The sequence below is a fragment of the Oncorhynchus kisutch genome, linkage group LG14 (genome assembly GCF_002021735.2).
Source record: "Oncorhynchus kisutch isolate 150728-3 linkage group LG14, Okis_V2, whole genome shotgun sequence".
Taxonomy (NCBI): Eukaryota; Metazoa; Chordata; class Actinopteri; order Salmoniformes; family Salmonidae; genus Oncorhynchus; species Oncorhynchus kisutch.
In genome coordinates this window covers 59,401,857-59,416,786 of record NC_034187.2, presented here as the reverse complement: position 1 = coordinate 59,416,786, position 14,930 = coordinate 59,401,857, and the positions used below count along the sequence as shown (strand labels likewise).

General features: G+C 44.2%; 1 protein-coding gene and 1 long non-coding RNA gene across 2 annotated transcripts; both read left to right on the top strand.

The window, feature by feature from the left end:
- The first annotated feature begins 725 nt into the window (after window positions 1–725).
- On the top strand, window positions 726–4,730 carry LOC116353412 (uncharacterized). The gene is made up of 3 exons (XR_004202874.1): window positions 726–810; window positions 1,984–2,047; window positions 4,137–4,730. It is a non-coding gene; the product is annotated as an uncharacterized LOC116353412 (long non-coding RNA).
- Window positions 4,731–8,323: 3,593 nt separating this feature from the next.
- Window positions 8,324–14,647, top strand: LOC116353470 (mucin-5AC-like; the record flags this gene model as incomplete). The annotated part of the gene is made up of 8 exons (XM_031789243.1): window positions 8,324–9,091; window positions 9,416–9,466; window positions 9,575–9,988; window positions 11,307–11,311; window positions 12,415–12,794; window positions 13,002–13,750; window positions 14,075–14,125; window positions 14,234–14,647. Coding segments are annotated over 8 exons (2,832 nt in total), but the record flags the coding sequence as incomplete, so codon positions are not given.
- Window positions 14,648–14,930: the final 283 nt, after the last annotated feature.

Below are 14,930 nucleotides of genomic sequence, written 5' to 3'. Positions count from 1 at the left end.
TAGCAGCTGATTACAAAGAACCTTGATATGTCTTTTGTTAGAGATTCATAAACTGAATTAACTGATTAAAGAAACAGCTACGTTATGTTAATAATATATATACGAAATAGCAGGTGTGTGAGTGTAGGACTGTTAAATAGAAAAAGGTGTAATTATAACCTTAGGCCACTGACTAAATAAAAGTATGTTTTTGACTATAGAAATTGTAGATTTATTTTTATTGTTGCCTGACCAGTTTTCAATACAATAAGGTCAGTAAGTGGGGAAAACGAAATTGTTATTATACTCGCAAACCGATTCACCTGCCCATATTTCGTTCCTCCCTTTTTCATATTATCTTTTGTCCCTCACAATTTTTTTGGTCATAACACCTAACCAGTTTTCTTTCACCTGACCAGTTTTCAATACCACGTCAGTATCTTGGGAAAAAACAAAAACAGTATTATCCACAAGACATTTCACATGCATTCACCCGCCCATCCATTGTCCCTCCCTTTTTTCATAATCTTTATCTTATATTTTGTGCCTCCCAAAATATTTACGTCACTTGAAAGGTGAAGAATTTGTGGCATCAACACAGCCCTAGAGGAATATAAATAGAAACTAGAAATACATTGGCATGACAGTATACAAAGGAACAGTTCAATTGTAAGATTGAAATGGCAAACACAACTACAAGGATAATAACATTTTAGAGTGGATAGAAGCTAGATATTGTGATTATTTATTGTCATTGACCAATTCCTTCCTCAATTGATATTTGGAGAAATTACAGAAATAAGGAGACTGGCAGTAAAGTGTTTTCTGTAGGTAAGTAATGACCTTTACTGTATAATGTAATCTATACATGGAAAAGCTTAGATTTTTAAACATATTTTATTTGCACACAGTAAAAAATGTAATAGAAAATATAACACAAGGTAGGTACACATGTCACATGAGGAAGAGATACCCAAAATGGGCTTATAAGAAAGGATACAAGTCCTAAATGGATAATGTAAATAAAAAACATTGAAACTATGAAGATTATGGTTATTATGTATGTGTTATATATGAAAACCCATCCACTTTTGCCTAACTACAACTATTACTGTCACAGAATATATATAGGATTCAGAATTTCTGGCAGACCGCTTGGAAACTTGAAATGACTTTTCCTCTTTTATGAAGTAACGGTTACATGATTTAAGTGATATGCATTCATCAGTATAATGGATGGATGTGGATTCCTTTCAAAATAAGGAAGTAACCTTACAATATTGTTATGTGTCAGAGGATATTAAGCAAAATGATTTATCCTCCTGTCTTCTTTATACGAATACAATAACATGTAGCCAAGTCCTGTGTTGCCATAATGAATGACACAAACATGTCTCCCATCTAAATCTACCACCTTTCCTTTTGAAGAATACAGACATTGGATTTATGAGCTTTATGATAGCCAAGTTTAAATACCAATGTGTTTTAAGTAGTAAAAGGCTGATTTCTCTTGACAAAATGCAACCCTAATGTAGATTTTACTGTATTATTTGATGTATTATGTGTTATATTTGGAAAAACACTCCACTTTTGATGAACTGCACCTATTACTGTCACAGAATATGTATAGGTTTCAGAGTGTATTGCTGGGTGCTGGTAGACTGTTTGAAAACTAGAAATTACTTTTCTTCTTTTATGAAGTAAGATGATTGACGTGCTACAGTAAAAGGTAGATTTCTCATAGAAGAAATACAACACAAATTTAGATTTTCCTATAAAATTTCACTAGATGTATAAATTCATTTTTACAGCAGCCTACTACAAAAAAGTATAGAAAACTTTTTGAGATCTTTATACCTCTTGATCTGGCAAACCTAAATGAGTTATAGTGCACACGTTTCCTAACCAAGTTACACATTAAGTTTAACTTGAATGTTCACCATTGCACATTAATAGTGGTTCATATGAACAATCAATAAAATTTATATTTTTCTTTCTGTTCAGAAAACAACTGCATCAACTGGGTTCAAAATGAAGGCACAGAAAGTGACAGCTACTTTCACCATGGGTATGTAGTAAACTGAATTTCATTCTGTAGTCATGTTTCCAACTGTTTTACTAAATGCTAACTTCATGTCAACTAGTGTATTAATCCAAAATATAAATATAAATGATCAAAAAGGCAGGATGGTGACATAAAATTTAATTATACTAATGAGCAATGATGTCATTTTTTTTGCATATGATGTTACAATGGATATAATTTTTTTGTAGTGTGGATAATTTTAAATGTTGCCTAATCTACTGTCAAATGTCACACCTCGATGAAATACATACATATTTAAAGGGAAAATTACTGAAGTGTAAGAGGTAAACATAATTACATGGCTATATATTTCTTCAGTTATATTAACACACTACTTACTGTAATGACAAATGTGATATCTTGTAAACAAACAAAAAATACAACTCAAGTGTGTTGATCTCAGTAAGGTATTATACAGTGCCTTCAGAAAGTATTCACACCCTTTCCTTTCAGTTTTTACACGTTGTTGAATTCCAGCCTGAATTTATAATGGATTAAATTTAGATTTTTATGTCACTGGCCGGCAGTCAATACCCGATAATGTCAAAGTGGAGTCATGTTTTTAAATTTTTTAAAACAAATTAATAAAAAATGAAAAGCTGAAATGTCTTGAGTTCATAAGTATTCAACCCCTTTCGCTATGGCAAGACTACATAAGTTCAGGAGTAAATATGAAATTTACAAGTCACATAACAAATTGCAAGGACTCACTCTGTGTGCAATAATAGTGTTTAACATGATTTTTGAGTGACTAACTCATCTCTGTAACCCACATATACAATTATCTGTAAGTTATCGAGCAGTGAATTTCAAACACAGATTCAACCACAAAGACCAGGAAGGTTTTCCAATGTCTCACAAAAAAAGCAGACATTGAATATCCATTTGAGCATGGTGAAGTTATTAATTCAACTTTACAAGGTGTATCAATACACCCAGTCACTACAAAGACACAGGCATCCTTCCTAATTAAGTTACCGGAGAGGAAGGAAAACTCTCAGCGATTTCACCATCAGGCCAATAGTAACTTTGAAACAGTTTAATGGCTGTGATAGGAGAAAACTGAGTATGGATAACAACATTGTATTTAATCCACAATACTAACCTAATTGACAGAGTGTAAAAGACAGAAACCTATACAGAATATGCAATTCACTTTTTGTCCTGAATATGTTTGGAGCAAATCCAATACAACACATCACTGAGTTACCACTCCATATTTTCAAGCATAGTGGTAGATGCATCATGTTATGGGTATGCTTATAACCATTAAGGACTTGGGAGATTTTAAGGATAAAAAAGAAATGGAATGGAGCTAAGCGCAGGTGAAATCCTAGAGGAGGATCCTAGAGAGGTCTGCTTTCCACCAGACACTGGGAGATGAATTCTCACCTTTCGGCAGGACAATAACCTAAAAAGGGAGGCCACATCTACACTGGAGTTCATAATCAAGAAGACAGTGTGAATGTTCCAGTTTTGACTTGAATCTACTATGTAAATGTTTGTCTAGCAATGATCAACAACCAATTTGACAGAGCTTGAAGAATTCTGAAACGAATAATGAGCAAATGTTGCACAATCCAGGTGTGGAAAGCTCTTAGACTGACAAAAGGTGTTTCTACAAAGTATTGACCCGGGTGTGAACCCTTATGTAAATGAGGCATTTCTGTATTTTATTTTCAATACATTTGCAAAAATGTTCTTAACATGTTTTCTCTTTGTCATTATGGCTTATTGTGTGTAGATGGGTAAGAATTATAATTTTTTAAATACATTTTGAATTCAGGCTGAAAAACAACAAAATGTGGAATAAGTCAAGGGGTATGAACAATTTCTTAAGGCATTGTAGGTAATATTCTTAACAATCCATTTACTCTTTATTTTTAGAAATTTTTACATCATTATTTATTTTCTAAAAAAATAACGAGTGTGGCTAAAATGTATAATTATTTAGTTTTATATGAAAATAATCAGAATATTTAAAACCTGCACTATCCAGATGAAGAGTAATCTTGGAAATATTGATAGTGTGCGCAATACACATTTTAACCCTTCATCTCACAAACCACAGTGTTCTTATGTTGGATTATCCATGAAGTTTCTTCCACAACCGCATCTTCCACAACTGCATCTCCTGCAACTGCAGATCTTATTACGACAAAAACAACTGCAGCTCCTACGGCAACAACTGTTGCTCCATTGACAACTGTAGCTCCAACGACAACTGCAGCTCCAACGACAACTACAACTGCAGTACCTAATACAACAACCACAACTGCAGTTCCTAATACAACTGTAGCTCCTATGACAACTACAACAGCAGAACAAACAGCGACAACTGTAGCTCCTACAGCAATTAATATAGCTCCTACTACGACTACAACTATAGACCCGACTACAACTGTAGCTCCTACGGACACTACAAAGTTAACACCTACAATGACCACTGTAGCTCCCAGGCCACCTGCAGCTCCTACGACAACTGAAGCTCTGACGACAACAACTGCTGCTCCTACGACCACTACAACTCCAAAACCTACTACGACAGAACCTACTCCTACGGCTGCTACGACTGCAGAACCTACCACGACAACCAGTGCAGCTCCTACTACAACAACTTCAGCTCCTACGACAACCACAACGACAGCACCTACAACAACTGTAGCTCCAATGACAACTGCAGCTCCTACGACAACTGAAGCGCTGACTACAACAACTGCTGCTCCTACGACCACTACAACTCCAGAACCTACTACGACAACCAGTGCAGCTCCTACTACAACAACTGCTGTTCTTACGACCACAGTGACTGCAGCACCTTCTACATCAACTACAACTTCAGCTCCTACGACAACCACAACAACAGCACCTACAACAACTGTAGCTGCTACGACAACTGCAGCTCCTACAACAGCTATAGCATCTACGACAACCACTGCAGCCCTAACAACAACAACTGCTGCTCCTACGACCACTACAGCTCCAGAACCTATTACAACAACCACTGCAGTTCCTGCAACAACAACCACAACTTCAGCTCCTACGACAACCACAACAACAGCACCTCTAACAACTGTAGCTCGCACGACAACTGCAGCTCCTACAACAGCTTTAGCATCTACGACAACCACTGCAGCCCTAACAACAACAACTGCTGCTCCTACTACCACTACAGCTCCAGAGCCTATTACGACAACCACGGCAGCTCCTGCTACAACAACTACAACTTCAGCTGCCACGACAACCACAACAACAGCACCTCCAACAACTGCTGCTCCTACGACCACTGTAACTCCACAACCTACTACGACAACCAGTGCAGCTCCTACTACAACAACTGCTGTTCTAACGACCATAGTGACTGCAGCACCTTCTACAATAACTACAACTTCAGCTCCTACGACAACCACAACAACAACACCTACTACAACAGCTGCAGTTCCTACAACTGTAGCTCCCACGACCACCTCACCTGCTGTACTTACTACAACAATCACAACTACATCTCCTGATACAACAACTGTAATTTCTACATCAACCACAGCATCTGTATCTACGACAACCACTGCAGCTCTAACTACAGCAACTGCTGCTCCAACGACCACTACAACTCCAGAACCTATTACGACAACCACTGCAGCTCCTGCTACAACAACTACAACTTCAGGACCTACGACAACCACAACAACAGCACCTCCAACAACTGTAGCTCCCGCGATAACTGCAGCTCCTACAACAGCTTTAGCATCTACTTCAACCACTGCAGCCCTAACTACAACAACTGCTGCTCCTACGACCACTGTAACACCACAACCTACTACGGCAACCACTGCAGCCCTAACGGCAACCACTGCAGCCCTAACAACAACAACTGCTGCTCCTACTACCACGACAGCTCCAGAGCCTATTACGACAACCACGGCAGCTCCTGCTACAACAACTACAACTTCAGCTGCCACGACAACCACAACAACAGCACCTCCAACAACTGCTGCTCCTACGACCACTGTAACTCCACAACCTACTACGACAACCAGTGCAGCTCCTACTACAACAACTGCTGTTCTAACGACCATAGTGACTGCAGCACCTTCTACAATAACTACAACTTCAGCTCCTACGACAACCACAACAACAGCACCTACTACAACAGCTGCAGTTCCTACAACTGTAGCTCCCACGACCACCTCACCTGCTGTACTTACTACAACAATCACAACTACATCTCCTGATACAACAACTGTAATTTCTACATCAACCACAGCATCTGTATCTACGACAACCACTGCAGCTCTAACTACAGCAACTGCTGCTCCAACGACCACTACAACTCCAGAACCTATTACGACAACCACTGCAGCTCCTGCTACAACAACTACAACTTCAGGACCTACGACAACCACAACAACAGCACCTCCAACAACTGTAGCTCCCGCGATAACTGCAGCTCCTACAACAGCTTTAGCATCTACTTCAACCACTGCAGCCCTAACTACAACAACTGCTGCTCCTACGACCACTGTAACACCACAACCTACTACGGCAACCACTGCAGCCCTAACGGCAACCACTGCAGCCCTAACAACAACAACTGCTGCTCCTACTACCACGACAGCTCCAGAGTCTATTACGACAATCACGGCAGCTCCTGCTACAACAACTACAACTTCAGCTGCCACGACAACCACAACAACAGCACCTCCAACAACTGCTGCTCCTACGACCACTGCAACTCCACAACCTACTACAACAACTACAACTTCAGCTCCTGCGACAACCACAACAACAGCACCTACTACAACACCTGCAGTTCCTACAACTGTAGCTCCCACGACCACTCCATCTGCTGTACTTACTACAACAATCACAACTACAGCTCCTGATACAACAACTTTAACTTCTACGTCAACCACAGCAGCTGCCTCTACGTCAACCACAGCAGCTGCCTCTATGACAAACACTGCTGCTCCAACGACCACTACAACTCCAGAACCTATTACGACAACCACTGCAGCTCCTGCTACAACAACTACAACTTCAGCTCCTACGACAACCACAACAACAGCACCTCCAACAACTGTAGCTCCCACGACAACTGCAGCTCCTACAACAGCTTTAGCATCTACTTCAACCACTGCAGCCCTAACTGCAACAACTGCAGCTCCTACGACCACTGCAACTCCACAACCTACTACAACAACTACAACTTCAGCTCCTGCGACAACCACAACAACAGCACCTACTACAACACCTGCAGTTCCTACAACTGTAGCTCCCACGACCACTCCATCTGCTGTACTTACTACAACAATCACAACTACAGCTCCTGATACAACAACTTTAACTTCTACGTCAACCACAGCAGCTACCTCTACGTCAACCACAGCAGCTTCCTCTATGACAACCACTGCTGCTCCAACGACCACTACAACTCCAGAACCTATTACGACAACCACTGCAGCTCCTGCTACAACGACTACAACTTCAGCTCCTACGACAACCACAACAACAGCAGCTACAACAACTGTAGCACCCACGACAACTGCAGCTCCTACAACAGCTTTAGCATCTACGACAACCACTGCAGCCCTAACAACAACAACTGCTGCTCCTACGACCACTACAGCTCCAGAACCTATTACGACAACCTCTGCAGCTTCTGCTACAACAACTACACCATCGGCTCCTACGACAACCACGACAACAGCACCTCCAGCAACTGTAGCTCCCACGATAACTGCAGCTCCTACAACAGCTTTAGCATCTACTTCAACCACTGCAGCCCTAACTGCAACAACTGCAGCTCCTACGACCACTGCAACTCCACAACCTACTACAACAACTACAACTTCAGCTCCTGCGACAACCACAACAACAGCACCTACTACAACACCTGCAGTTCCTACAACTGTAGCTCCCACGACCACTCCATCTGCTGTACTTACTACAACAATCACAACTACAGCTCCTGATACAACAACTTTAACTTCTACGTCAACCACAGCAGCTGCCTCTATGTCAACCACAGCAGCTTCCTCTATGACAACCACTGCTGCTCCAACGGCCACTACAGCTCCAGAACCTATTACGACAACCTCTGCAGCTTCTGCTACAACAACTACACCCTTGGCTCCTACGACAACCACGACAACAGCACCTCCAACAACTGTAGCTCCCACGATAACTGCAGCTCCTACAACAGCTTTAGCATCTACTTCAACCACTGCAGCCCTAACTGCAACAACTGCAGCTCCTACGACCACTGCAACTCCACAACCTACTACAACAACTACAACTTCAGCTCCTGCGACAACCACAACAACAGCACCTACTACAACACCTGCTGTTCCTACAACTGTAGCTCCCACGACCACTCCACCTGCTGTACTTACTACAACAATCACAACTACAGCTCCTGATACAACAACTTTAACTTCTACGTCAACCACAGCAGCTGCCTCTACGACAACCACTGCAGCTCTAAATACAACAACTGCTGCTCCAACGACCACTACAACTCCAGAACCTATTACGACAACCACTGCAGCTTCAGCTACAACAACTACAACTTCAGCTCCTACGACAACCACAACAACAGCACCTACTACAACACCTGCAGTTCCTACAACTGTAGCTCCCACGACCACTCCACCTGCTGTACTTACTACAACAATCACAACTACATCTCCTGATACAACAACTGTAATTTCTACATCAACCACAGCAGCTGCATCTACGACAACCACTGCAGCTCTAACTACAACAACTGCTGCTCCAACGACCACTACAACTCCAGAACCTATTACGACAACCACTGCAGCTCCTGCTACAACAACTACAACTTCAGCTCCTACGACAACCACAACAACAGCACCTACAACAACTGTAGCTCCCATGACAACTGCAGCTCCTACAACAGCTTTAGCATCTACGACAACCACTGCAGCCCTAACTACAACAACTGCTGCTCCTACGAGCACTGCAACTCCACAACCTACTACAACAACCAGTGCAGCTCCTACTACAACAACTGCTGTTGTAACGACCACAGTGACTGCAGCACCTTCTACAATAACTACAACTTCAGCTCCTACGACAACCACAACAACAGCACCTACTACAACACCTGCAGTTCCTATAACTGTAGCTCCCACGACCACTCCATCTGCTGTACTTACTACAACAATCACAACTACAGCTCCTGATACAACAACTTTAACTTCTACGTCAACCACAGCAGCTGCCTCTAAGTCAACCACAGCAGCTTCCTCTATGACAACCACTGCTGCTCCAACGACCACTACAACTCCAGAACCTATTACGACAACCACTGCAGCTCCTGCTACAACAACTACAACTTCAGCTCCTACGACAACCACAACAACAGCACCTCCAACAACTGTAGCTCCCACGACAACTGCAGCTCCTACAACAGCTTTAGCATCTACATCAACCACTGCAGCCCTAACTGCAACAACTGCAGCTCCTACGACCACTGCAACTCCACAGCCTACTACAACAACTACAACTTCAGCTCCTGCGACAACCACAACAACAGCACCTACTACAACACCTGCAGTTCCTACAACTGTAGCTCCCACGACCACTCCATCTGCTGTACTTACTACAACAATCACAACTACAGCTCCTGATACAACAACTTTAACTTCTACGTCAACCACGGCAGCTACCTCTACATCAACCACAGCAGCTTCCTCTATGACAACCACTGCTGCTCCAACGACCACTACAACTCCAGAACCTATTACGACAACCACTGCAGCTCCTGCTACAACAACTACAACTTCAGCTCCTACGACAACCACAACAACAGCAGCTACAACAACTGTAGCACCCACGACAACTGCAGCTCCTACAACAGCTTTAGCATCTACGACAACCACTGCAGCCCTAACAACAACAACTGCTGCTCCTACGACCACTACAGCTCCAGAACCTATTACGACAACCTCTGCAGCTTCTGCTACAACAACTACACCCTCGGCTCCTACGACAACCACGACAACAGCACCTCCAGCAACTGTAGCTCCCACGATAACTGCAGCTCCTACAACAGCTTTAGCATCTACTTCAACCACTGCAGCCCTAACTGCAACAACTGCAGCTCCTACGACCACTGCAACTCCACAACCTACTACAACAACTACAACTTCAGCTCCTGCGACAACCACAACAACAGCACCTACTACAACACCTGCAGTTCCTACAACTGTAGCTCCCACGACCACTCCATCTGCTGTACTTACTACAACAATCACAACTACAGCTCCTGATACAACAACTTTAACTTCTACGTCAACCACAGCAGCTGCCTCTATGTCAACCACAGCAGCTTCCTCTATGACAACCACTGCTGCTCCAACGACCACTACAACTCCAGAACCTATTACGACAACCACTGCAGCTCCTGCTACAACAACTACAACTTCAGCTCCTACGACAACCACAACAACAGCACCTACAACAACTGTAGCTCCCACGACAACTGCAGCTCCTACAACAGCTTTAGCATCTACGACAACCACTGCAGCCCTAACAACAACAACTGCTGCTCCTACGACCACTACAGCTCCAGAACCTATTACGACAACCTCTGCAGCTTCTGCTACAACAACTACACCCTTGGCTCCTACGACAACCACGACAACAGCACCTCCAACAACTGTAGCTCCCACGATAACTGCAGCTCCTACAACAGCTTTAGCATCTACTTCAACCACTGCAGCCCTAACTGCAACAACTGCAGCTCCTACGACCACTGCAACTCCACAACCTACTACAACAACTACAACTTCAGCTCCTGCGACAACCACAACAACAGCACCTACTACAACACCTGCTGTTCCTACAACTGTAGCTCCCACGACCACTCCACCTGCTGTACTTACTACAACAATCACAACTACAGCTCCTGATACAACAACTTTAACTTCTACGTCAACCACAGCAGCTGCCTCTACGACAACCACTGCAGCTCTAAATACAACAACTGCTGCTCCAACGACCACTACAACTCCAGAACCTATTACGACAACCACTGCAGCTTCAGCTACAACAACTACAACTTCAGCTCCTACGACAACCACAACAACAGCACCTACTACAACACCTGCAGTTCCTACAAATGTAGCTCCCACGACCACTCCACCTGCTGTACTTACTACAACAATCACAACTACATCTCCTGATACAACAACTGTAATTTCTACATCAACCACAGCAGCTGCATCTACGACAACCACTGCAGCTCTAACTACAACAACTGCTGCTCCAACGACCACTACAACTCCAGAACCTATTACGACAACCACTGCAGCTCCTGCTACAACAACTACAACTTCAGCTCCTACGACAACCACAACAACAGCACCTACAACAACTGTAGCTCCCATGACAACTGCAGCTCCTACAACAGCTTTAGCATCTACGACAACCACTGCAGCCCTAACTACAACAACTGCTGCTCCTACGAGCACTGCAACTCCACAACCTACTACAACAACCAGTGCAGCTCCTACTACAACAACTGCTGTTGTAACGACCACAGTGACTGCAGCACCTTCTACAATAACTACAACTTCAGCTCCTACGACAACCACAACAACAGCACCTACTACAACACCTGCAGTTCCTATAACTGTAGCTCCCACGACCACTCCATCTGCTGTACTTACTACAACAATCACAACTACAGCTCCTGATACAACAACTTTAACTTCTACGTCAACCACAGCAGCTGCCTCTACGTCAACCACAGCAGCTTCCTCTATGACAACCACTGCTGCTCCAACGACCACTACAACTCCAGAACCTATTACGACAACCACTGCAGCTCCTGCTACAACAACTACAACTTCAGCTCCTACGACAACCACAACAACAGCACCTACAACAACTGTAGCTCCCACGACAACTGCAGCTTCTACAACAGCTTTAGCATCTACGACAACCACTGCAGCCCTAACAACAACAACTGCTGCTCCTACGACCACTACAGCTCCAGAACCTATTACGACAACCTCTGCAGCTTCTGCTACAACACACTACAACCCTTGGCTCCTACGACAACCACGACAACAGCACCTCCAACAACTGTAGCTCCCACGATAACTGCAGCTCCTACAACAGCTTTAGCATCTACTTCAACCACTGCAGCCCTAACTGCAAACAACTGCTGCTCCTACGAGCACTGCAACTCCACAACCTACTACAACAAGCAGTGCAGCTCCTACTACAACAACTGCTGTTGTAACGACCACAGTGACTGCAGCACCTTCTACAATAACTACAACTTCAGCTCCTACGACAACCACAACAACAGCACCTACTACAACACCTGCAGTTCCTACAACTGTAGCTCCCGCGACCACTCCATCTGCTGTACTTACTACAACAATCACAACTACAGCTCCTGATACAACAACTTTAACTTCTACGTCAACCACGGCAGCTACCTCTACATCAACCACAGCAGCTTCCTCTATGACAACCACTGCTGCTCCAACGACCACTACAACTCCAGAACCTATTACGACAACCACTGCAGCTCCTGCTACAACAACTACAACTTCAGCTCCTACGACAACCACAACAACAGCAGCTACAACAACTGTAGCACCCACGACAACTGCAGCTCCTACAACAGCTTTAGCATCTACGACAACCACTGCAGCCCTAACAACAACAACTGCTGCTCCTACGACCACTACAGCTCCAGAACCTATTACGACAACCTCTGCAGCTTCTGCTACAACAACTACACCCTCGGCTCCTACGACAACCACGACAACAGCACCTCCAACAACTGTAGCTCCCACGATAACTGCAGCTCCTACAACAGCTTTAGCATCTACTTCAACCACTGCAGCCCTAACTGCAACAACTGCAGCTCCTACGACCACTGCAACTCCACAACCTACTACAACAACTACAACTTCAGCTCCTGCGACAACCACAACAACAGCACCTACTACAACACCTGCTGTTCCTACAACTGTAGCTCCCACGACCACTCCACCTGCTGTACTTACTACAACAATCACAACTACAGCTCCTGATACAACAACTTTAACTTCTACGTCAACCACAGCAGCTGCCTCTACGACAACCACTGCAGCTCTAAATACAACAACTGCTGCTCCAACGACCACTACAACTCCAGAACCTATTACGACAACCACTGCAGCTTCAGCTACAACAACTACAACTTCAGCTCCTACGACAACCACAACAACAGCACCTACTACAACACCTGCAGTTCCTACAAATGTAGCTCCCACGACCACTCCACCTGCTGTACTTACTACAACAATCACAACTACATCTCCTGATACAACAACTGTAATTTCTACATCAACCACAGCAGCTGCATCTACGACAACCACTGCAGCTCTAACTACAACAACTGCTGCTCCAACGACCACTACAACTCCAGAACCTATTACGACAACCACTGCAGCTCCTGCTACAACAACTACAACTTCAGCTCCTACGACAACCACAACAACAGCACCTACAACAACTGTAGCTCCCATGACAACTGCAGCTCCTACAACAGCTTTAGCATCTACGACAACCACTGCAGCCCTAACTACAACAACTGCTGCTCCTACGAGCACTGCAACTCCACAACCTACTACAACAACCAGTGCAGCTCCTACTACAACAACTGCTGTTGTAACGACCACAGTGACTGCAGCACCTTCTACAATAACTACAACTTCAGCTCCTACGACAACCACAACAACAGCACCTACTACAACACCTGCAGTTCCTATAACTGTAGCTCCCACGACCACTCCATCTGCTGTACTTACTACAACAATCACAACTACAGCTCCTGATACAACAACTTTAACTTCTACGTCAACCACAGCAGCTGCCTCTAAGTCAACCACAGCAGCTTCCTCTATGACAACCACTGCTGCTCCAACGACCACTACAACTCCAGAACCTATTACGACAACCACTGCAGCTCCTGCTACAACAACTACAACTTCAGCTCCTACGACAACCACAACAACAGCACCTCCAACAACTGTAGCTCCCACGACAACTGCAGCTCCTACAACAGCTTTAGCATCTACATCAACCACTGCAGCCCTAACTGCAACAACTGCAGCTCCTACGACCACTGCAACTCCACAGCCTACTACAACAACTACAACTTCAGCTCCTGCGACAACCACAACAACAGCACCTACTACAACACCTGCAGTTCCTACAACTGTAGCTCCCACGACCACTCCATCTGCTGTACTTACTACAACAATCACAACTACAGCTCCTGATACAACAACTTTAACTTCTACGTCAACCACGGCAGCTACCTCTACATCAACCACAGCAGCTTCCTCTATGACAACCACTGCTGCTCCAACGACCACTACAACTCCAGAACCTATTACGACAACCACTGCAGCTCCTGCTACAACAACTACAACTTCAGCTCCTACGACAACCACAACAACAGCAGCTACAACAACTGTAGCACCCACGACAACTGCAGCTCCTACAACAGCTTTAGCATCTACGACAACCACTGCAGCCCTAACAACAACAACTGCTGCTCCTACGACCACTACAGCTCCAGAACCTATTACGACAACCTCTGCAGCTTCTGCTACAACAACTACACCCTCGGCTCCTACGACAACCACGACAACAGCACCTCCAGCAACTGTAGCTCCCACGATAACTGCAGCTCCTACAACAGCTTTAGCATCTACTTCAACCACTGCAGCCCTAACTGCAACAACTGCAGCTCCTACGACCACTGCAACTCCACAACCTACTACAACAACTACAACTTCAGCTCCTGCGACAACCACAACAACAGCACCTA